This window comes from Plodia interpunctella, chromosome 18, assembly GCF_027563975.2.
Source record: "Plodia interpunctella isolate USDA-ARS_2022_Savannah chromosome 18, ilPloInte3.2, whole genome shotgun sequence".
Classification (NCBI taxonomy): domain Eukaryota; kingdom Metazoa; phylum Arthropoda; class Insecta; order Lepidoptera; family Pyralidae; genus Plodia; species Plodia interpunctella.
Window position 1 is genome coordinate 6,977,481 of NC_071311.1, and position 24,510 is coordinate 7,001,990.

General features: G+C 37.8%; 3 protein-coding genes across 4 annotated transcripts; 2 read left to right on the top strand and 1 right to left on the bottom strand.

Annotated features, from left to right (window-relative positions):
* Positions 1–5,434: 5,434 nt before the first annotated feature.
* Positions 5,435–13,962, top strand: Usp14 (Ubiquitin specific protease 14). The gene is made up of 11 exons (XM_053758626.2): positions 5,435–5,580; positions 6,089–6,267; positions 6,716–6,823; positions 7,017–7,131; positions 7,792–8,053; positions 8,999–9,155; positions 9,366–9,431; positions 9,784–9,966; positions 10,271–10,382; positions 10,969–11,148; positions 11,752–13,962. The coding sequence occupies exons 1-11, from the start codon at positions 5,565–5,567 to the stop codon at positions 11,823–11,825; spliced, it is 1,452 nt and encodes a 483-aa protein (XP_053614601.1). The 5' UTR covers positions 5,435–5,564; the 3' UTR covers positions 11,826–13,962.
* A 494-nt stretch (positions 13,963–14,456) lies between these two features.
* LOC128677840 (protein sneaky-like) lies at positions 14,457–21,295 on the top strand. Its single transcript, XM_053758979.1, has 12 exons — positions 14,457–14,826; positions 15,485–15,604; positions 15,937–16,108; positions 16,464–16,604; positions 16,967–17,198; positions 17,541–17,663; positions 17,915–18,166; positions 18,545–18,760; positions 19,158–19,366; positions 19,926–20,030; positions 20,228–20,382; positions 20,973–21,295. Exons 1-12 carry the CDS (start codon positions 14,577–14,579, stop codon positions 21,137–21,139), a joined length of 2,142 nt encoding a protein of 713 aa, XP_053614954.1. The 5' UTR covers positions 14,457–14,576; the 3' UTR covers positions 21,140–21,295.
* Positions 21,296–21,341: 46 nt separating this feature from the next.
* Positions 21,342–24,156, bottom strand: LOC128677624 (uncharacterized). Of its 2 annotated transcripts, none has more exons than XM_053758599.2 (5): positions 23,892–24,156; positions 23,367–23,476; positions 22,976–23,121; positions 22,286–22,400; positions 21,342–21,639 (listed from the first exon to the last, which is right to left on the bottom strand). In XM_053758599.2, exons 1-5 carry the CDS (start codon positions 23,998–24,000, stop codon positions 21,499–21,501), a joined length of 621 nt encoding a protein of 206 aa, XP_053614574.1. In that variant the 5' UTR covers positions 24,001–24,156; the 3' UTR covers positions 21,342–21,498. The 2 variants fall into 2 exon arrangements, with proteins under 2 accessions (XP_053614574.1, XP_053614575.1); XM_053758600.2 differs by having other exon boundaries at positions 23,367–23,502; positions 23,892–24,150.
* Positions 24,157–24,510: the final 354 nt, after the last annotated feature.

Here is a 24,510-nt window from a genome sequence, read left to right on the forward strand (position 1 = left end):
TTGGTTGAGTAGATAATGCGTGAAGACGTAACAAACATATATGCGATATTTAAATATACCTACATTAATGTCGAAACCCATGTCGAAACAATGTATCAGACAGCCACAGCCACAGCGTCCACGACACTGTGACTATTTTACAACTTTATTAAGTATAACATTACATTTTATAGTGTTACTTTCAACATGTTATAAAAGCGTTCTCCTTTAAAGACTTGTAGACACGCAAACTGCATGATGTCTGTTGCTAAACTTTTTATTTCATCGCATTTATAATTTATATTTATAAGTTTTTTCAATCAAGAATTTCTCTGATTTAGAATCTAATTTTTTTTTCAGTTTTTATTAGTACACTTTATCACTCTTATTTTTTAACGAATGGTTTAGTTAATAGATTTTATTAATGAATGATACTTACTTAATAACTTCACACAAATGCATTCTACTTACAAAAAAGAAATTAAAGATTAATCCACGTATTCATTAATAAATTAGCATTTATAAGCCAAAGCTAAGTATGTTCATCACGTTCTGTCGATACCAAATATTGTAGTTAAACAAGATATTTTCTTTTAAACGTTAAACGCTCCATTTTTAATAGGAATTCGTATTCGTCATGCATTGTACAAGACATATTTTTTGATCAGGCAGGCAGTTGCTGAGATAGTCAAACTAGGAAAGCTACATTGACATAGAGCTCGCGAGCTAAGCCGGTGACACAAATATCTGCACCCATTCGATTATAACAATCGGTACACCCGCGGTGTACAGTCTACAACACATCAACCTATCCGAAATAATTTGAAAATCACCCTTATTACAATCGCACACAATTCCATGCAGTGTAACTTGACATGCGTTCGACTTTACTGTATAGTCAAGCGCGTATCAAAAGTAACCCTGCTTTAGATTGTACGCGATGGTAATAAGAGCGAATTAAAAATAATGTTGGATAGGCTGGTGTGTTGTTGACTGTACTATATTAATTTCTCAGCGCAAAACCAATCGTCTCATGATTTACGAGTTTCACCTCGTTTAGCGATGTCGCAAAGAATGGGACACATTAAAGGCGAGAAATACTTCATGGAACAAGCTCTTTGTAGCGAAATTGTTTAATTGAATGGACTTACTTAATGGACCAGTAACCATTAAGTAGTTTTATAGTATTTGGCAAAACAATTGATAGACAAAGATTAGAAAGAAGCGAAGCGCCTCCGTAACAAAGAAACCCGCGTTGACACAATTTGATTAATTAATTTTGATTGTTAACTAGGTAAGTTAATAACCGTTTGCAGGACATTCTCGTCTATAGTTGATATTATTTACAATTAAACATTTATGTTGGGTGTCCGCCAAGGGACAACAAATAGACACAGATTATTAAATGTCCCCGAATTCTAATTTGTATTCAGTTTTTTTAATAGTTAAACTTTTTTATTTTTTCAATGTGTAAGTACTTCTGCAATCTGGATGCTTTGCAATATCGTATGCGATACGTATCGTTAATAGGTGAGAAAGTATCGGTTTAGTAATTACAATTTTTTGCCGACTGAAAACCTGTCGGACGGGTCGGGGCGGAAATATACTGACAGGTGGAGGGCGACCTTCGGGGACGGAGGACGAGCTTCATGACATTTAAATATACATACAATCTCTCTCATCTGAGCGTTTTGTCAGTTCCTTCCGTAGTCATCGGCGTCGGAGCCCAGTTTCCACTTTCCTACATTTTCGTAGGCAGCCCTAGTTGATCTACACACAATAGGGTCTTTATGGGGTTAACAGAGCCAGAAGTCCCGCTAGAAGGACACGTTTAGCAGGATGTACTTATTGTACCTTCGCAAGCACTATTGCAGATTGTAGAGCCTACGTGTACTCTGTACTATTACGAATTTTAAAATTTAGAGACCGTGATAATTAATTAATGACCGTGATAATTTAATTAATGTTAGCCTAGGGCAGTCCGATTCTAGATCATTAGCTGCTTATTAATGAAATTCAGATGCAGATGTACCTAGTTAATAAACCTCGAAACCGACTCACAAAATGGCGAGCCATAGCTAAACAATCGAACAATTGGCATAAGTACAGGATCAAAATTTTAACAACGCGAATTCCCACGATATAGATTATTCGATTGAAAATATTTGTATCGATGGGAGATAACGAGTTTTGGAAGCGCGCCGTTTCTTCCGGGCGAGTTAGTGAAAGTTGGTTGCTATCTCGAGCAGCTAATTAACTTAGACCATTTCCATTTTTATTACCTAAATCAGTCATTACGTAAAATTAGCCAGCTTCCAAGTAATTTTATAACATGATTTAGGAACATAAGCCGAATTATTTCAGAGTTTAAGCATTGTTAATAAATTTTTCAAATGGATGTATGTAGTTGTATGGTTTATCTAATTATGATATTTGACTCACGTCATGGCTAATTTGTGGCGTGTCGTGGAAAAAAATCTAGTTGTCGGCTTTTTAAAATCATTAATAATGTGTAACAATGTAATGTGTTAATAATATGTAACTTTTTAAAAGCCGATTCAGTTAGACATTATCAAAACCAGATCAAGTCAAGAAGTCCATTCTAATTTATAGCAAGAACGTGATGTACCTAACTTTATATTGCTCATATATTATGTTCTTCCTACAACAACTACCCACCGCGACCATGTTTCTAGCCTTTCACAGTTTCCTTGCTAATACTTAGTTAATGTAACATGAAAGGCGGGAGTCTGCGAAACATCATTACGCAGGCGCAGGTAGATCCTGAGTCCACCATTATAAATTCCTCACGCTCGACCGCAAAAACTACTCACCTGAGTTTTACATTGGGCGAGTAGAATCGGCGAGCGCTTTATTAATCTGCCTATCAAATTTCACAGCTTAATTGAATTCGCTAAATAAATCTACAAGACAGCCAGATAGATAGCGGTAGATAGAGCCTCACTATCTCTATGTTGTGTCTCTATCCTTGTAGGTACCTCGTTTTCTCCAGATCTTTTTGTCGATGAAAAATTACCTTGATTAGCCAAAGTCTAGAGTCGATACGGAAAGTTTATCGTAAATGGTTAAAGTAATATTTCTTTTTGGTAAAATATGGTTCTTTTTGGTAAAATGGGTAAAGTAATGTCCTGGCTGTAGCCCGACAGAAAATAAAAAAAATAAGAATACAATCGACAGTCTACTCGCCCGCTCTTCACCATTCAACTAAATCAGTGTGCACTAACTAAGTATGAGTTGAACTCGAGACGCTACTCAACGCGAATAAGCCTTCTGCGTATATGTCCGTATTCAAAACATGCAAGCGGAGTACTACTCAAATATTCCGTGTCCGTTTAACGACTTAGTGCCGCATAAGTTATTAATTTTATGAGAATGATTAAATTTCAAGCGAACCAGATTAGATTATTAATTATAATTTGTTACGTATATTATTTTTAAATTATTTTAGTTTGACCAGGGAAACTGACTGAATTAAAATAAATTTATTTGTGCATAGCAATTAATGGTAGGCACCTTACTGTTTAAAGAAGTCTGATAACGGACTGGCGGATTTTAAAAATTGAATGGTTAATTTTTTACGAGAACCTTGGGCGTTGGGGTGTCACAGCTCCGAATCTAACCGGGAGCACGCGAAGATGAGAGTACAGGTGGTTCCACTGCTCATCTTCACCTCCGCGAGGACTTTCAACTAGGATCACTATTTCTCCAGTGTATTGTAGTCGGTCCTCCACTGAATATCTACGAAATTTATACGGAATTCGTATCATCGTATGCTTTAATAGTCAGCCGTAAAGGATTTTAATTATTTACCTAAAGTGGAGTAGATATAATATATGCTGTGTGGTCTTACTATTTGAGGTAAGATTAAAAATAAGGAAATTGATTTTGCGAGAATTACGTAGGCGGTGCCTACCTATATGCATATTCTACGTATATATACCTACTTATCAGCCGCAGGTGCAAAACTCTAACTTGTTTCAGAGTAACTAACTACTGCAAACAGCCGCGAACTCAATTTATAACTTGTAGATCCTAAAGTAGGTAGGCACTTCGTTTTCTCAGCGTTGGTTAACGAAGATGCAATCTAGCTTTATTGCCACAATAACTAAGCACTTACCTGAATTATATTTATGAGAGGAGATTACGATGATAAATTGTAACAAACATACTTAATTCGTACCAATACCAAAGCTTGCAAACTTACTGGAAGCTCTGCCCGTTGAAAATCAACTCGTACAAGTAAGCATTCCGAATTTCCGATGTTATTTCTATATAGAGAACTGGCACTTTTGAGCACGAAAACTTCACAGGCACTTGGAGAGATGTTTTGAGGGAAAATCACGGTTTTTTTTGATTAGGAGACGGCGTCCAAGCGCCGTGGAGCGTGGTGAAAGACTGACGGCTCTGGTGGGGCTGCGCTGCGCCCGCACAGGCCCGGGGTTCATCGAACGAGTGTTAACGCGGTGATCATCACGTGGGAAATTATAGCAGAGCCTTTGGGAAATTTGATTAACCTATTATCTTGCTATTATAATAGGTAGGCACCACAGGGTCTATGGCGTGGTGCAGAAAATCTTGATTATGGTAATTCGAAGATTGAAGGCTAGTGGTAACTTGGGTTGCTATTACTTGGGATCGAAACAAAACATACAATGTCACAACCGCTTCTCCTCCTGCGCAAATTGTAAAAGTCTATCAAGGGAAAGGGATATTAATTAGAAATTCTTGATGGACTGGGAAACTAAAACCCACGAAACCCATACCGCGACATACCTTCAAGTTTCACAACTCTTGGCTCTGTCTACCCCATATGACATAATTACCTATGTGATACCTACTGTATCTATCTGTATAATTATAGGTATATGTGGTATTTATACTTATAGTAGGTACCTTACCTATATACTTATCTTATGACCAGCTCTAAGTCCCAAGTTCCACCCCAGTCAGGTCAAGATGAAAATAGTCTTTTTCAGATTAACTTGGGTCTTGAGTGTTTATTTATTTTAAGTAATTTATTAATTACTGTTATAAAATATAGAGTACCTATCGTTGAGTTAGTTAGTTAGTATATCCTTTAACACATTCGAATTTTCTTTGGGGCTAACTCCAATCTGTGTGGTCTGTCTATATATAAAAAACATGAGATAGGCCTAGGTCTAAATAAAGAAGGAATTCGTCTACATAGTATAATTTAGCATTTCCGCAACCAACACATTGGTGGGCCAAGTCTACGATCACAAGTTCAGGACTCCGCTAATGAAATAATATTCATCACTATAAATATAAAATATGGAAATAAATATGAACTTACCCATTTTAATGTAAGTACCTAAGGAAAGAAAAGAAAAAATATTTTTATTTACGTATTTGCATTGTTTTACTCTGAAATAAAAAAATTCATATCTGTCATAATGTCTGGGTTGTCATTGTCAATATTGATTGTCATTGTTCAATCCCATGGACCACGGATGCGAATCGTGACTTTCAAATTCTTTATTTTACGAAATTGGTTTAAATTCCCATTAGTTATTTGAGCTAAGTGATATTTACCTGATATAAAGATGCCGAAGGTTTCTGGTGAGTTTTATTTTAATTAAATATTATATGTTGAAAGTAGGTAAATGTTTTGTTTGTAGCATTTGAGGTTAGGATACTTTTAAAAATGTCAACGAATTTTACAGAAAAATACTGAAATATGACATTATTTTATCCATTACTTGATATTTCGGTATAGGATTTGAGTACCTATAATAAGGCGTTATAGATTTGTATTTATTTAATCTATTCGATCATAAGACTTTTCGAACATTGCTGTGTCACCCTGGTGTGTAAACATTGGCCTCAAACGCCGGTTTTATTGCTGTTTATTTTTTGTTTTTTATAGATCTTGTCACTGTTCTAAATCAGAAATAAATCCATGTTTATTTTTTATTAATGAAAGTATTTAGTATTGAGAATTAAAATCCCCCAAATTTTTAAAATTTTGCACTTCACATTTTACCAAACAATTTGGTTGGCGATCATTGTGTTGTGACCAATTCATTTGAAATGTAAACATTCAGTTAATTTGATTAAACATTTACAGTTAAAGTGAAATGGGGCAAAGAGACATATCCAGGTGTGGAGGTGAACACAGACGACGACCCTGTATTGTTCAAAGCACAGATATTTGCTTTGACCGGGGTGCAGCCTGAGAGGCAAAAGGTGGTCTGCAAAGGCATCACTTTGAAAGATGACGATTGGGGAAATTTCAAATTGACAAATGTGAGTTGATAAGATGATATTTCTTTTCTCCTTATAATTTTCTAAGTTTTTCTTTGGATTTAAGAGACCCATTTTGGTGTATACAGGTTTATTAGGATAACTATAGCTTGATGAGGACTACTATTAAATCAACTACAAAATTACTTTTAATATTATTGTTATTTATGTTAGCACTAGCAGCTTAAGCTGATGTGCACATATCACTGCACTTTAGTTTTAAAATTATCATTCAGTCAATTTTTAAAACAGTTACTAGGAGCACTTACCATTGTCAATGATATAGAGATCCAACTTTGTGTGGCAGAAAGTGTTTTTAGGATTCATATTTTTGAAAATTGGTCACCAGATCAAATAATCCTTGTTTGTCATTTTTCATGTCTTTCAACACACATTTTCACATTAAAAAGGATTCATCAAGAGAATTCTAAAATTGTTATGTTTTGTACAGAATGCATTGGTGCTAGTGATGGGGAGCAAGGAGGAGGATGTGCCAACAGCCCCAATTGAGAAAACCAAGTTTGTGGAGGATATGAATGAATCTGAGCTTGCTAGTGCTGTAAGTACTTACCTTTATTGAGTTTTATATTATTTTATCAGTCATTTATACTCAACTAGCGACATGGTTCTGTTGACATAATGTTGCATAGTTTAAAAGCAGAAAGCTTAGAAACAGACAGACACAGCGGGCGACTTATTTTATGTATTTAATATAGAGATGATTTACATTATTATATTTTTTATTATTACAGCTGGATCTTCCCGAAGGACTAATTAATTTAGGCAACACTTGCTACATGAATGCTACAGTGCAATGTTTGAAGACTGTGCCTGAATTGAAGAATGCTCTCCTTAATTATGACAAATGTGAGTCTCTTTCTTTTTATATAAACAAATAAATATATTTTCTAAATTAATTTATTAAAAAAAAATATTTTTTTAATAATTTGAAATTTAAAATTAAGTACAATTTAAGATCTGGTGCATTCTGATTTAGATGCTTTAGAGTTTACTATTATTTAGTAAACTCTGAAGCATCTAAACCTTTAAATTTTGAAGATTCTTTTGTGATTTTACGATCTGCTGCCTATTTGGCGTCAAATTTATTTAGGAATGTTTTTGCTTAAAAGTTGTCAAGCCTTTTTATCTCAGTCATCCTTAGAATAATGGTTGGAGATGGGCCAAAATGCAATCACAAATTAATAAAGTATACTGTGATTCTTATTGATTGCTTTATTATTGTCATGAGGGCAATTTTTTAATTTAGAGGTCATCACTTTCAATTTCTGCAGTTTTATGTTAACCTTTAAAAGTATTTTGATTTTCAAATGTTATTCTATGAAATGTACCTATTACTCAATAAAATAAATGTGGCTACATGCAATTGTAAGTATAATTCAATTTTAAAGTTCGGTATCAAATTATCAAATACATTCCAAGTATATTATTATAATAATGGAATGGAGAGAGACCAAAATGAAACTCCACTGACTAGCCTAGCTAATGAACAAGACGGGTGTTACGCAGCGTCCGGCGGCGGCACAGCGGGCGACCTGACGTCGGCGCTGAGCGACACAATGTCAGCGCTGGAGAGGGGCGGGGCGGGGCTGTGCGCGGGCGCAGCGACGCGACTGCTGCGTGCGCTGCACAGCACAGCGCCGCGCTTCGCGGAGCGCGGGCCGGGCGGCGGGCTGGCGCAGCAGGACGCCAGCGAGTGCTGGACCGAGATCGTGCGCGCGCTGCAGCAGCGGCTGCCCGTCGCGCCCCAAGTCGCCGCTGATGCCACCAGGTCGGTGGACTCATTTTTCTTCTTAATATATGATAACAATTTTTCCAGGTACTTATTGATGGGTCTGACGACGACTTACTAATTTCTCAGAATTGAATCTTCGCTTAATACGTCGGATTCTCGTTGTTGAATTCTGTTAAAATTAAATCAAATTTTTAATTCAAATCTCTCTTTCTCTCATCTGAGCGATTTTCCGGATTTTTCATCAACCATTAAGCATCGGAGCACAGAGTCCACTTTCCTATATTTTTTCGAATCCACTTCGCAATGTTGTCGGCATCCTTAGTTGTCAGACCATGCCATCAAGCCAGCATGAGATTTGTTGCCCCTCCTGCCAAGGCCAGGCTAGAGCAACACAACCAGATAATTATTCCCTACGTGATTTGCCGATCTACGCAAGGCATGGCATTCATAGCTGGTTTTACATTGCGGTAAATAAAATCTGTCGTACAAAGTTTGACGACCTCCATGCCGGCCTGCTACACTGAAGGTCCGATCCCCGATCAGATCAACATGGAAAACGATCTTTTTCAGATTGGCCTGGGTCTTGGATGTTCATCTATATGTATATGTTATAGAATATTATATCGTTGACTTAGTATTCCATAAAAGTTGCGAACTTACTTTGGGGCTAACTCAATCTGTGTGATTTGTCCATAAGGATAAATCATACTTTTAATAAATATATAAATATTTATTTCAAATGCAATCAGAAAATAAGCTAAAAATAAGTATACTGTGATTCTTATTGATTGCTTTATTATTGTCATGAGGGCAATTTTTTTATTTAGAGATCATCACTTTTAATTTCTAAATAAATATATAAATATTTATTTACTAACATACGTCATCATCGTCGTCTACATCGACACGTGTCTGATTTCGGCGACAGTGTGTAACCATTACATGCAACAGTAATGACAGGTTTTCCATTCGTCCTAGCAGAACGTCAGTGATTGAGCAGTACTTCGGAGGCACGCTGGACGTGGAGCTGGTGTGCTCGGAGGCGGACGAGGCGCCCTCGCGCAGCAAGGAGACCTTCCTGCAGCTGTCCTGCTTCATCTCGCAGGACGTCAAGTATCTGCAGTCCGGGCTCAGATCTGTGAGCTTTATTATAACTAGAAGTCTCTGACTCTTCCCTCTTAGATTTTATTATCCTTAATAGGGTCACTACCCTATTACCACTGTAACTACTAAATTAAATATCAATATATTTTTGTCCTTTTCTCGTGTAATATTTATTTCCCAGATAGTCTAAATATTATCTAATCCTTGTTAACAACATTTTTATCTGAAATTATTTTTTTTACAGAAAATGTCAGAGCAAATCACAAAATTGTCACAAACACTAGGAAGAGATGCTGTTTATACAAAAACGGTAAGAATGTTTAATTTTTTCATTTTAACGTTACCACTAGCGGCCTGTCCCGGCTTTAATCATAATGAAATTATACATCTAAACCTCAGGAATCATACTATCAGAGAAAACCGCGTGAGAAAATGTGCAGTACTTTTTGAGTTTATCGCGAACGCAGAGACGAGGCTGAGGCGACTTGTTTTATAATGTCTCTCATCCGCCCCGAAGCCCAGGGTCCACGTAAAAAATCGACCATTTAATTTTGTAGATTTCGCTATACAACCGTTTGCTTGCCGTCATCTCTCTGGGGATGAAACTTTGTTTTATAATATGTAAGGATTTTTCAAAAAGATACAAAATACTGTCAATCCAGAGCAAAATCAGCCGGCTGCCGGCGTACCTGACGGTGCAGTTCGTGCGGTTCTACTACAAGGAGAAGGAGTCCATCAACGCCAAGATCCTGAAGGACGTGAAGTTCCCGCTGGAGCTGGACGTGTTCGAGCTGTGCTCCGCCGAGCTGCAGGAGCGGCTGGCGCCCATGAGGGCCAAGTTCAAGGTACGGTCTGTCCAGGAAGTGAAGAAAACGAATTTTTGACGAACTTTTTTTTTGCTATTGCAATATCAAATATATTTGTCAAGATTGATTGATTGGCAACCCAGTGTTGCCAGCGAAAAATAAAGACCCCCACAATTATATTTTTCTTCTCCTATGTACAGACATAGCCCACTTGTTACTCTTTCACACAATTATGAAATTTGATACTGGTTCGAGACTGGTTTGAGACTACTCTTTCCCGAAATATCCACGGGAGCGGAGTCCCGGGACGCAGCTTGTTGTTAATATATAAATGCCTTTTCAGGAAGTAGACGATGCGTCAGTGGAGTCGTCTCTGTCTGCGCGCAACAAGAACCACGGCGACAGCAAAAAGGAGAAGGGAACGAAAACGGTCGTGCCATACTGGTTTGACGATGGTATGTGGGTATAACATTTTATATGAAGCTTGTATAACAATAACGTATTGTGACGTCACGGATTTTGGAATCAAAAAGCATTTCTAATGTATTTTAATCAGACATCGGGTAAACTCGTAATAATTAAAGCTGATCAATTAAAGTGACATTTAATTATCGTGTTTGATTATTTCAACACCATCATACATTTTATTTTTTACCCAGTCGAATCCCAAAAATCGAATCCCAGTTTGGGTTGGTACATTTTTTGTCTATTTGTCCTAAACTTTTATTGGACACACATCTCAGGAGCGTTGTTAGTATTTCAAGTACCCGTAGATTCGTTTCTTGAAGATATAGGTGTTACTGTATTTATTGTAATTTTATTGCGCAACTAGCGGCCCATCCCTTCTTCGCTCGGGTTAAACCATAATAAATTATAAGTACACCTAAATCTCATGAATTATAATATAATAATTAAATATATTATTTAAAACCTACATCAAAATCCGTTGCGTCGATTTAAAGATCTAAGCATAGGGACATACAGCGAATTTGTTTTATACTATGTATTGACAGTGATAGTGTCATATTATTGTATCTCCAGACGTTGGTAGTAACAACAGCGGCTACTATCGGCTTCAAGCGGTGCTGACCCACCGCGGCCGGTCATCGTCGTCGGGACACTACGTGGCGTGGGTCGCGCGCGGGGACAACTGGCTCAGGTGCGACGACGACACTGTCACCCCCGTCACCGAGGAGGAAGTGCTCAAGCTCAGCGGTGGAGGTGTGTATATCTGATTGCTAAATTATCAATAGATTATGGCAGACTTTTCTTCATATATTCGCTGAAGAGGTGTACCTATCTAAATTTTTACACAAGTTATTTTGTACGCAATATATTATACTTTTAGTTTAGGAATTATAAACACAGTGTATGCATGAATATTTTTGTATGTCGGTGTGTACAATTTAATTAAAACGAATTTGTCTTTCTGGATTACTTTTCAACTTATGATAATCGAGAGAAGTGCATACAATTGAATATAAAGAATTTGTCCTGGATTTTTTTTCAACTGTATGTTACCGAGAGAAGTATAACATAAAGATTCCCTTGGTATTATTTAACTTTTCATTCTATCGATGATAAATTTCATCCAAATCTCGTTTTAGCGACAATAAGCAATATACATTATCCTACATCGAATAAAGAATTTTTAATTTCAGCGTAAAAGATAAATAAATAAATGTTATACTTTTTTTAGTTTCAAACTATTTTTTCTCGCGGTGTATTAAAGAATCTTCAATTTGAGCGGAAAAGATAGAATTTTTTTTAAATTGCAATCTCTTGCCTCTCTCGGCGTGTGTGTAACGTGAGTGCCCCCGACAGGCGACTGGCACTGCGCGTACCTGCTGCTGTACGGGCCGCGCGTGCTGGAGCTGGCGGCGTCCGCGCGCGCGTAGCCGACCACCATCCTGAGTGAATACTAACGCTATTTACATTTACATCTGTGGGCGAAGTGCGGGTTTGCGTTTCACTTCTCACCATCGAATCGATTCGAAGTGAGACGCAGCGAACCGATTACATTACGGTGTGGTTGTTGTTGCGTCACAATGGCGCGCTGTGTTTGGTTCGCTGAGTCTCACTGCGAATCGACTCGATGGTGAGATGTATAATAACGAAGTCGCACTAAGCACGCTGTTTTCAATAATGACCGATCGAAATTGTGTAAATGTGAGTTTCGGCAGAAACTCACATACAACAACATGTTTTCACATCCATTTTTTTTACAAAGTAAAATATGTGTATACTTTTTTCACTTTAGAGATCTATAGAGAGACTAGCTTTCGTCTGCGGGAATTTCCAACGAGAAAAGTTTTTTTTCGGTATGAAAGACACCCTATGTTCTTCTCAATATTTAAAACTATTCAAACAAACATATTTTCGCATTTATATTATTAATTAGAATAAAAGCTAGTTTCGACGGGCTTCAAATTTCATCCGAAAACATTACTATGACCGAAACAAACTTATTTATGCCGGAACCAAATATTCGGTCAAACACTAATTTTCATTGCATTTGTCAATCATCATAGGTTTAAAGTACTATTTCACCACCATGAGTCCCCCAATCTTATCCTAAGATCAACATGTCGAAGGATATGCCATAGTCAAAGTAATCTTAAAATAAGGCAGATAAAAGCCTATTGGAGAAAAATTAAAAAAATCTTTTACGCCATCGGTCACGTTTAGCCTTTTATTATCAAATTCGAGTTCTAATAATTTGGTTTCAGGGTGATATTTGATCAAATACATTGCTTCTAAAGATACTACCCTACCGGGGCAGGCGCCACGTAGTAGGAGGCAAACGATAAAAACAATTTAATTGAATAATGTTTTGTACCATTTATGGTAAACTAGCGGCCAAAAGACTATTACTATAACTAGCGCCATCTGGTAGTTGGAAGTCCCAATCCTTTGTGAATATATAAAAACATGACTATATATTGAAGTAGAAATTCACTATTTTCATATTTATTACAGAGAAAATATGACTGTAATAGTTTTGTATGTACAATACGTTTTTGTCCACTCACGGCGGCGAATATGCGCAATTGTGTTCCGAATCCCGCTGTACTTGCTGCTTTGTATCAAGATCAAGTTACTCGATTTGCGCAGTGTGAATTTTCAATTTGAACTCTATAGCGTTTACATTTTGCAGCCGAACGCAGCCAACCACATGTTGTCGTCATGTCTCAACGCCACACTCTGATTGGCTGGGCGTGTATGTGTCAGGATTTTTTTCTTATCGAGTGTGTTATTGCTAACACTAGTAGCAGATTTTATTCAAGGCGTCTAAAGGCGTCGGACATGAGTTTTACTACTACAGGTTGTTTACGAAAAATAAACGCGAACGAATTCGAATTGAAAGTTCCGACTATTTTTTTTTTTCATTTTATTAACACTTCGCTGGTTTCCAGGTAGTGTTCCTGTATCTTAATTATTTTATAGCTCAAGAAAATAATGCTTTTATTGAAAGATGCACAAACGTTTAGTTTATTTAATCATTTTTGTTGCGATTTAAATTCGAATTATGTATTGTAAAACTAATATAGGTATCTATAATATGAAATAGAACAATTAATTTATATTTTATACACTTGATATGTACCAGCAGATCTTCGTTACATAGCTAAATATTTACAAAATAATGTTTCACACACAAGTGCATTTAAAGCAAGTGTAGTGGGCGATAGTTATTGGTTATTTATTATTGTAAATTGGCATCGGTTGTTGCTGTTGTTTGATTTAAGATCTAACGCGCAGTATGTATTGTTTTCGCGTGATTCTAATGAAAAAAAAATCATATCACTTTAGCTCATTTAATTTTATTATTATAAGTTAGTGTGTCTAACTTATACTGACACGTGTCTTATAGTATATTGTTATGTTGCAGAACATAAGAATCGCGCGGGAAAATATAAAAATAGTGCGCGCTAGTACCTTCTCAATTTGTCCTTTAAGTTCTTACAGATGTATTGAATTTTATAAGACTAATTATATGAATGATCGATAAATAAATTGGATTATAAATTTAAAGGTGACTTATTTTTATTTATGAAGTAAGTTGATTTTGATTATAGGGAATATTACGCAAAGTTGACTGATATTACTCTAATTACATGTGGCGGCATCATCGAAATATTAACTAATATAATTAGCGTCCTTGCCTTTTTTCTTTTTGTTGATCTATGTTCTTGCCCCTATTCTATTTTATTTCATAAAGCAACACAACAGACACTAATAAATAATCACTATACCAACTTCGTCGTAAGCGTATTCATAAATGCTTAAATATTCAAGACTAGTCCGCTTATAGTTTTGTTATAAGTGAGGATATTATATAATTAGTTTTTGTTTTGTATTAAGTACCTACTAATTCCATGTTATTATCGTAACCAAGGATAGATCAACAAAAAAAAAATTCTAGTTTCACTTCACTTTTTAATTGTTGGCTCCATCTTCGTTCAGCTAAACGATGATTTTGCCAATCAAGTCTAAGAAAAAAATTGACACAATATTTCAAGATTGAAGATTTCAATCAGATCATTGATCATAGAAATAAATATTATATAATAGAAATATCTTACAAATTCGTAAGAAATTAATTACATAAGGTTCTTGATACAGAGTGATATAATATAATATATAAAATGTGTATAATGGCGATATGGTTTCTGGGTAGATATGTGTACCGATGTACATGCAGCATACTGTACATGATATGCTGGCCAGTCCTCACGGCCACTAGACTGTGTCTCCGCCGGCATTGTGTGGGACTGTGCATCAGTTTTGTTGGAGGCATATGTCTTGCACAACTGTATTGTTATTTCTTCCTGAAGAAGATTCCGCTACCGCAGTTTGTGAGCATCGCTTTGTGCATGGGATTGAATTTATTAATAGGTAAGTCATGAAGTGAAAACACGATTATTGTTAGTATAGTTTATATTAAATTATAAAGTCACTGTTGTAATTAACACAGAACTACATTAAAATACTGACTTCATAGCAATCATGAAGCTATAGGTAATACTGGACATAGCGCTGCCCAGAACTTTTTGAAGTAAAATATATATATTACTATTTCACTCAACCGCGGCCTGACCTCTCTTTTGTATTGCATGTATATAATGTGAATAAAATATAGTTTTACCATTATCCATGTCAGACAGAGAGAGAAAGAAAGAAAAAAAGAAAACATTTATTTGCCAAAAACACGAGTCCAAATATACAAATTGATGTCAAAATGAATTAAACCTACATGTTTTACCGAATATAGGTATGCATGCCGAATGTAGGTATGAGAGGTCGGGCCTCGCATGAAAGAGATAGCAATATCTACCTTGCATCAAAAAATCTTAGCGCTGGTGGCTCTAGTATCACTTAAAGCTTCATGATCATGCCGAAGAACGAGCGAAGTGAGCAATATACAGGTAATGGATCCTGGCCTCCAACGCTCATGTCTGAGGATGGAAGTGAGAAAGACATCATATGAGAGAAAACCAGAATAGTACAAAATATTCAACTGATTTTAATAATTATCGGTGTATTATATTGCAAGGGGTGGGTAACGCGTGCGCGATACAACTGCGCTGCATATCACTGTTGTCGCTGGCCATGTACTGCGGGAAGCCGGGGAGGGGCGTGATGAAGGCTGTCATCCTCACCTACGTGGTCGCAGGTAAGGAGACTTGCCACAGGCAATTCATAAAATATGTTTTGTCCGTTTCTGTCAATTATAACTTTTATACTAAAAACAGGTCAATACTAATGTAAAGTGCGATAGTGACAAAACACACTAAGTATATTTTTAACTTTTTTATGAATAACAGGTTTGTAATAGCTCAGGACTGGAAAATCGTGTGACTTTGTGAATCAATCAATGCAACAAAATTTTTATTACTTTAGCAAAACATATATTTTTTAGATTTACATTAAAAAATTACAACTTTTTTAAAATATATCATGAGGAATGAAATTTCCTCGAATAGTCTCTAGTAGGTATAATTCCAGGTCCAATAACAAACATGTGTAAGAATGCGCGCGAAGTGGTGCGCGTGTTCGCGTGCACCACTCGTCTCTCGTACAACCTGAGTCAGACCAAGCATTCTCTTCTCGCCAAGCCCGTGCGCCGCAGCCTGGCCAACATGACCACGGATGTCGATCACATGAAGGCTTGCATCAGGTCACTGGAATTATTGTATAATCTGTGATCAGAGGGCGAAGTGCGGGTGTGCATTTCACTTCTCACTATCGAATCGATCCAATCACATTGCGCCATTGTGACGCAACGACAACAACACTGCAATGTTGATTGGGCCGCTGCGTCTCACTTCGAATCTATTCGATTGTGAGAAGTGAAATTCAAACCAGCACTAAGCTTGTAAAATATAATAACTATATAATAGCTTGTAAAGTATTCCGTACTTGTCTGGTAGTCTTTCAGTGTGTCATTGCTACCACTGGTGTCCGATTTTATTTAAGATTATTTAAGTCGCCACACCTCACAACCGTAAATGTAATCATTGGTTTATTTACAGCTCAATTGACAATGTTCTGTCGCCCATAGAAAATGAAGTGGAGGGTAGTAAAGAAGCCGCGCAAAGTCGTATTCAGAACGACTACCTAGACGGCAGGTTCGGCCATCGGCACCGTTCCCAGGATATTGAAAAAAAATACAAGTAGGTACACAGGTACTTATAGCCTCCTGTATTGGATTAACTACATCATAATTTTAGTCAAGTACTCATAACTTTCTCAATTACAACATGGACTAAAGTTCATGTTTAGTCTTGTCCTCCGACTTTCAGTTTCATTCGGTGTTGAGACGCCGCGAAAACCGAGGTCAGATCGAGGTCCGAATTTTGAAGATTCGCCTATGATTTTAAGATCGGCCGCCTGCCTGACCTCAACCTGTATTCAGAATGCCTATCAGCCAAGCAAGGCCCATACAACATCCACGGGAGAATATAGAATGAACCTGTTCTAGGGGCCACACGCCATAAATTGAATACTTGACCAACGAAATAGAACTTTCTTCCAGAATAAATGAGTCCGATAAACAAAAAGACATTTACCAGAAGAAATACCTGATGAAGCTCGAGATCCGCTGTCAAAACCAATTCGCACGCAGCGTGGCCATTTGTATGAACATGTTCAGGCCACTACAAGAGAGGTACTGTAGGGTCGAGGTGTGCCAGTATCTGGATCTGTGTCAAGTGTGCAATATACATAATTTGACTAATATGGACGCCATCTGTGACAGTGGGAAGCAGGTAAATCAAGCAACTGGCAACTTAAGCTTATGATGATTGATGATTTTGGCGGCAGAGCATAGATTCGAATGGAAGAACACAGTGTATAAGAAGGGGTTAAATAATGCTCACGGCCCTCAGACTATGCGCGGAGCAAAGGGATTGCTGATATCCTGTGTCCATAAACAGCAGTACTGTTTACTTTTAGGCCATGTTAGGACGGACGCCATTATTTGAAATTATAGTATTCTACCGCGACGTAATAATTCCGCTCGTCCAAACGTGTCCTCAGAGAACTATTGTAAATTGGTTGTAACACACGTACGGATCATATTCCATTTCTATATAAATATTTGTGTTTAGGTAGACCCAGGTTTGGGAGAGGGATATGAATATTTGAAAAAGACTCATGTCAAATTAACTAGTCTACAAGACATCAAGTTGGAGGAAAGGCCTGCGCGCTCGCGCGTGGTCATCAACATGCAGGTATCAGAATACTTTTTCTTACTTTGATAAACTATAAAGTTAGATTGTAGGTCCTGAAACACGTGTGAACCACAGAATATGTTTGAAATAAAAAATGTTTTTTATTAAAATGGCCAGAGATCATTTAGTAAATATTACCGCAGAGTTACTCATATTGTTCGTTCGATGCGGGATAACTCAATACTAGAGTTTGCTAATTGTTTGTTCAAAGAGTTAAATTAATCAAAGATAAGCCGCTTTAAACTTTTTAGGACTCCAAACGCACAGGCGACCTGGTGATAAAAGCATTCGAAGAAAAGAACGAGATAATGCAATCAGTGATAATTGTTTTGAACATCTGCATGGCGATTCTGTTCCTGCGCATACCGTCCGCAGCCGCCACCTACCACGACCAGTATCTGACTGATATCGACCACGATAACACCTATGTCACGGGGTATTTCAAGAGGATAGACGCGCGCAGACGAGCAAAGAATAAATACTCGTTGTTACCGCTGAAAAAGGTATTTCACAGACATATTTCTTCGCAAACTGAAGAGCCGCCTACGTGCAAGGCCATGACTTGCGAGAACTGGCAAATCAATATCTCAACACTAATACATCCATGCTAATATTCACGCTTGCATCGTTAACCTAGCGACCTGACAGAAGAAGCGAATCCAAGAAGTGCTGTTTTATATCTTCAAGGATGATGTGCGTGCAATGGTCTGACAATGAGGAACGTTCGCAATGGAGAAGAAAAATAGGGAACAGCCGCGAAAATCGTGAAGTGAAATTGAACTATTCACATATTTCGCTCAACCTACATCTCTTTCTACACTCGCTACAGCAACCTTCCGCTACCTATCTGTCTGTCTGTTGACGCTTATGTTAATTTTTAGATGGAAAGAATAAAATACGTGAACGTCAGGTCATTCTACTACATCCCAGCGGACCAGAGCGCGCTGGTGTCTCATGTGCTGAAGGTGTTGCTGGAGGTGGTTACCGCTACCACGTTCATCATGCTGGACCGGCTGTTCTACGAGGCCCTGGAGGTGGTCCGCCAACACGCCGAGGTCGACATCGCCTCGCAGGAACTACATAATATGGACATTACGGTAAGATGATCACATTTTCTTACTAAACCTAATGGTGTTTATTTTTATTTTATACATCCTCTTTTCGAGTATTTACGGCTATGTAATACAATGTGTGACCAGTATTTTCTTTTATCGTTGCGTTTTCGCGGTTGTTTCCCACGCAATTGAGCTTCCGACCTTTAACGTATACACTGGTATATACTGATGTAGCCATTTTATCTTTTTTTTATTGCTCCACCGCTGGGCAAAAGTCTCCCCAATCACCTTGCAATCCTCTATCCAACACAACCACTGATTATATTAGGGTTTGCCCTAAAATTTGGTTCGAATAATATACCATCGTATCCCTATACCCAACAGTGGGTTGATGTAGGATGAAAATAAATGAATATCACATACATAATTTTCTATACAGGTGGACGGGCCAGGTATATTAGCGGGTATGGTCCGGAAGCTCATGGAAGGGTCTTCGGAGAAATCCACGCTTCGAGAACACTTCACCAACCAGGATTGTATGCCTCGACCAAGACTCATGTCTCACGCTTTCTTCTTTAAAATCTACGGCGGATACTTGTGGATTATTCTACTGCTGTATTTGGATCCTTACACATTGCGTTTGCGCAGGTAAATTCAAATATATAACTGTCCTTATAGTTTCAAAACATCCCGCACAGGGTGGTAGCACCTAGACTCAACGCGGTAGACAGAGAAAGGAATAGACATATGTCTTTCGTTTAGCTCATACAAGAAAAATAAATGCTTAGAAAGTTTATCGCCAAACCGCTAAACAATTTTAAGTATTATCACGAGCAGCCCGTCCCGACTTCGCTCGAGTAAAACCACGGGTAAAACCATAACAAATCTTTCTCAGAAATCACCATATATAGATAATCAGATTTAATTCAAAATAATTGAAGTTCAGGATTCGAACCATCAACAGTAACAACGTGAATTCAATGGTGTTTACCGCTGAGCTGTCTACTCCGTTATTTCTTTTCACCCTCATTACCCTACCCTAAACGTAAAATTTTAAGAAATCCTGAAACACTGGTTTAGGGTTCGAATTTTTAAAATTCTTTTCTTATCTGAGCACTACGTAATAACCTAAAGCTACCTACTACCCAAATTTCGCGTTTATAGCTTCTATATATATAAAAAGAACTGAAGTATCTGTTATTTCCAGACTGATCTGCAGTTACTTTTACCCGGTGCGCGAAAAGCAACGAATCCTGCACCTCTACAACGACATCCTCAAGAATCGGATAAAATTGCAGAAGACATTGCGCAGGTTTGTTGCATTTGTAATTTGTATTACCGGCTCCACACTATCGACGAAGTCGACGAGTAGTAGTTTATAAGTGAGCATTTTATTTACCGCAAGAAAAATCAGCAATGTACGTCGAACTCCGTTGGCGAATGTTCTGACAGTGTGGAGTCGTCATAATATATATATATATATATTGAAAGCTTCGTGTTTTCCCCCAGGAAAGCAATCCAGGCGGTGCGCGCCCACTACCTCTCCGGAGAGAATCTGCTCAGCTTGAGGATGAAGTTCCCCAGACTGCTGGGCTGGCTGCGAGTGCTGCCCACGGCCAGGATGACCTGCCTAATCTGCGGGGAGACAGAGCCTCGCCATACCGGTGGGTGATATTGTGAGATTATTCCTAAGAAAGATTCCATGATTGGCGATGTGTTTTACTAGCTATAGTTGCGGTCACCGCTTTCCACCCGGTGTGCCGTGTCTGTTTGCCTACTTACTAGTATAAGATGATGAGGGTAGTTTTTAGCTTTGTCTATCTATACTTTTCTTCGCTATGTTCCTTATTATTTACCCCAAAATTTATTGACCGAGCGAGCGAAGCCAGCGAGGTCTAACATTCCACTTGGGGTAAAAATACATTTTTTGTATGTATGTATGTATGGTATGTATGTATGTTTGTAACGCGATAACTTTCGAACAATTAGTCCGATTTTAATGAAATTTAAAAGGTATGTAGGATCTGTCAATATAATTTTTAAGTTCGTGTGGCATCAAAATCGGTTAAGTCGTTTTTGAAATATTTACATTTTTGTAAATCTCACCAAAATTTATTGTGTTCGCGAGGCCTAAGTTCGTGGCGAACAACTAGTTTTAATCAGGAATAAGCAGCTCAATCGAGCTCAAATCATATTGTCGTGTAGTTTTTCGGCAAAATTACACTATCCTCTTTACGAGTCCCGTTTTGTACAGGCGAGCATGAGCCCGCCTCGTGGCACTCGTGTGTGACAGCCAACTGTCCGTTCGTGTACTGCGTGGAGTGCTGGCGCGAAGTGGGCCGCTGTCTGGCCTGCGACCCCAGCCTCGCCGACCTGAGCGATATGGACTCTCTCAGCGACGACGACCAACCTAGACATTGATGCTTTATAATGCTTTATAACTCCTGTTGTCTTTTCGAAGCGTTTGAACCAAGATGGTTAAATCGCCAAGGAGCTTAAGTACCTTCTGCTAAAGAAAATTGCGGTTGAAAGATTTTTAATGAAATAGTGGTGGCGATTTACACCGCAAATGTCTGTGTGTTTATGTGGTTATATATTTTTTAATATTAGATTAAATCAAAACTATTTGAGTACTTAGTTTTATTGTAAATCAAACGAATGTAGCTAATTAAAGTTACAATTCGGGTTGCACCGGTCAATGTCAACGTAAACTCTAACCTGCACAGAACAACGCAAAGTAGGTTTAAGTTAACGTCAAAGTCCACTGGTGTAACCGAGGCTCAAAACAATCCGTACTCCAGCTGCTCGCCGACGGTGAGGTTGCTAACAAACTGGATGTTGTCGGCGACGTCGTTGCAGAGCTTGGCGAGCCCCGTCACCTCGATACCGTTGGCTGGCTGATGGTCGTAGTTGTACACCAACTGGAATATATTGAATTAAAACTATACATATACATATTACTGGCCCGCACTGCTAAGAACTTTTTGAGGCAAAGTATGTATGTTGCTTCTTTCATCTGTTGCCCGACCTTTGAACTTTGCGATCCGAGGGTTCCTTGCGCAGTATTGGTGTATGTACTTATATTACTCGCAATAGGTACATAGAAAAGAGAGGTCGGGTCACATGAAAGAGATATCAATTCTTGGCATTTGTTCGGGAGCGCGGACTACGTTTGTTAGTTCGTTATAGTCTAGGAGAAGTCCCTAATATTCCCGGATGATATTTGATCGAAAAGATCCCATTGTCGATTAAACATCACCACGCGGAATATTTTTTTGAGGTAAACTTGATATGGAAGATTGCCAGAAAGGGGGGCCAAAAAGATCAGAAGTCAATTCGTCGAGGCCAATTCGTTTCTTGTCCTATCCAAATGTCCTCCTTTTTTGTTAGATTTAAAAAAAAAGATATTTATTATATGATTATTTCGCCGATCCGGCTTATTTGTGATATGAATGAAAAAAAGGAATAAAATATTTTTCGAAAACTTTGTCACTCATGGTAAACTCCGGCCATAACTTTACCAGGCTAGTAAATATCTAGATACGCTCATGATTATACTATACTTACCGACAAGAACTCATCGTATGTGATCCACCCGTCGTTGTCAGAGTCTGCCGCAATGAACTTCTCCTTGCGTTGATCCAGACCACTCTCCTCGCCCAGGCTTTCCAGCACCGCACAACTGTACAAATTTTATTCCATCCAACTCTGGTCGTATCCTCGTGGCTGGGGATTACTCCAACAGCATATAATATAGAATAAGACATAATTGATATTGCACTATATACCTATTTTGTTAACATCTGACTTTATTATTATCACCATATTTTAAGCTAAGGACAAAATATGACTTCTATATCTGAAAATCCAAATATCTGGGAATGAAAAAAAAAAACACTGATTTTCTTGGTGATTAAAATTAAATGAGTAGACCTAGTTTACCATATTGCCTAGTCGCTGGATATATTATCGACATACATTGCATATTTTATTAGAAAATACCTAGGTACTTATTATAGTTTTTTATAGACACAACTAAAAAGGAAACGGTAGCCACCAAAATCCTCGTTGTGACTACAATTTGTATAGTTAGTTACCATCTATACAAAATACGACAGGCGATTATGATGACTAAATCTTTATCTAGTAGTAGCATAATCGCCTGTCGTGTATTTTTATAAATTTCGCTATTAAGAAAAAATATAAAAATGGTAGCGCTAAAGCGCGCATATACATATGTAGTATACTCTTACGCACAAGTCGTCAAAGCCGAGCATGCCGTTGGACTGGTTGTCGAAGAGCAGAAACAGGCTGTGGAGGTTGGCGATGGTGACCTCGTTCCAACCCGGGAACCGCTCTACCACCTTTTGCATGCTCCAGCGGCGGTCCTTATCTTTCATGTCCTACAGATAGGCATCTCTTTTTTATTTACTTGTTACGTGAATTGATTATGTGCCTACCATCTTGTGAATCATTCAAATGATATGTTTTAGGATAATACCGGCGTAAAATACCTAATTATTTGTCTTCTTGAGCCCTTTTCTTCCTGAGGCGGAAGCGGCATAGATTAGAGAACTGATACTATATGCCGCTTCCGCCAGATTTTGCCCTATTTTATGGGTGAAAAAAGAATAACAAGAGACGATACTTGATTGAATTGACGTTGTTCTGCCAAGCGTTTGTAGAATTGGTCGACGAGCTTGTCGTAGTCGGTCATCGTAGCGTTTATAATGTTGGTCATCCTCCTCTGGGGGTCCCCTGTGGTCACGAAGATCTGAGATTGGCTAAAAAATCGTCAGAGTATAGGCATCGGCTTTACTCTGAAATAGCTTTCGTACTTAGCTTAACTTTGGGGTAAAACAATAGCACCTGAATTGAATGTCGCAGAGTTTATTGTTACTGCCTAAGAATGTCCTATGTTGAAACTGGATCTGATTTTAGGATCTCAGATCATTAAACTTGTTATTGTTCATAGGATCGTGGAATCAAACTTTCTTGGGGCTTTGGGACATTGAAACTTGCTTTAAAACATAACTTTTTTCGTTTTATAGTACTGTTTACTGTATAGTGACAGCTTTATGCAATAAAAAAATATTCAAACTTGAATTCCGTGTCCCTATAATGAATTCATCTAATGCCTATTATATCTACTTTTAGTAAAGTCTTATATTACCAGTCGCTGTGAAATCTTCTTGGCGATAAAAACATATAGGTTTTCTCTTGACTGGATATTCGAAAAAACGACCTAAATTAGAATATATGTTACTAATGTAGTTGCCCATGTTTGTTGTTGCATTTATTGATATTTTGACAATGTTGCTAGGCTTGGTTTTGATCAGTCATTTTGACGAAGACAAAATGGCTGGCAAACATGTACCTAGGTAACCATGGAATTAGTAGGTACCTACCTACACCGTACGAGTAACACATGGAATTAGTAGCGGAGTACCACCTACTCATGCGCCTACTGCATGCAATAGGTAGGTATAAGTTTTATCACAGATTCCACAAAGATCTGATTTTAGAAAAGAAATTCACGCCTTTAATTTTTGGTGGGTAACTAAATAATATATGATACAATAATAAATAACCCTGCTTCGGACCATTCACTAGTACCTAATTGTAATAAGTACTTATATTTAATACTAGCTTTGGTCCTCGGCTTGGTCCGCATTTATTACGTGCGTTTCACCACAACAACCACATCTCATAACTTATCTTTGTCTTTTGTTTTTCTTTAATATCTCCTCTATGTAATACATACATAGCCCACTTCCTGTTTTATTATGTAG

Bases quoted from the DNA above. Each gene is read 5' to 3' on its own strand.
- Usp14 (XM_053758626.2), top strand. The intron at 8,054-8,998 runs GTCGGTGGACTC...TCGTCCTAGCAG, and splicing joins GTCGCCGCTGATGCCACCAG to AACGTCAGTGATTGAGCAGT. The intron at 9,967-10,270 runs GTACGGTCTGTC...ATGCCTTTTCAG, and splicing joins CCATGAGGGCCAAGTTCAAG to GAAGTAGACGATGCGTCAGT.
- LOC128677840 (XM_053758979.1), top strand. From the start codon at position 14,577: ATGTGTATAATGGCGATATGGTTTCTGGGTAGATATGTGTACCGATGT. The intron at 18,761-19,157 runs GTAAGATGATCA...TTTTCTATACAG, and splicing joins TACATAATATGGACATTACG to GTGGACGGGCCAGGTATATT. The intron at 20,383-20,972 runs GTGGGTGATATT...CGTTTTGTACAG, and splicing joins GACAGAGCCTCGCCATACCG to GCGAGCATGAGCCCGCCTCG.
- LOC128677624 (XM_053758599.2), bottom strand. From the start codon at position 24,000: ATGGGCAACTACATTAGTAACATATATTCTAATTTAGGTCGTTTTTTC. The intron at 23,477-23,891 runs GTAATATAAGAC...TCGTGACCACAG, and splicing joins AGAAGATTTCACAGCGACTG to GGGACCCCCAGAGGAGGATG. The intron at 21,640-22,285 runs GTAAGTATAGTA...AATATATTCCAG, and splicing joins CATACGATGAGTTCTTGTCG to TTGGTGTACAACTACGACCA.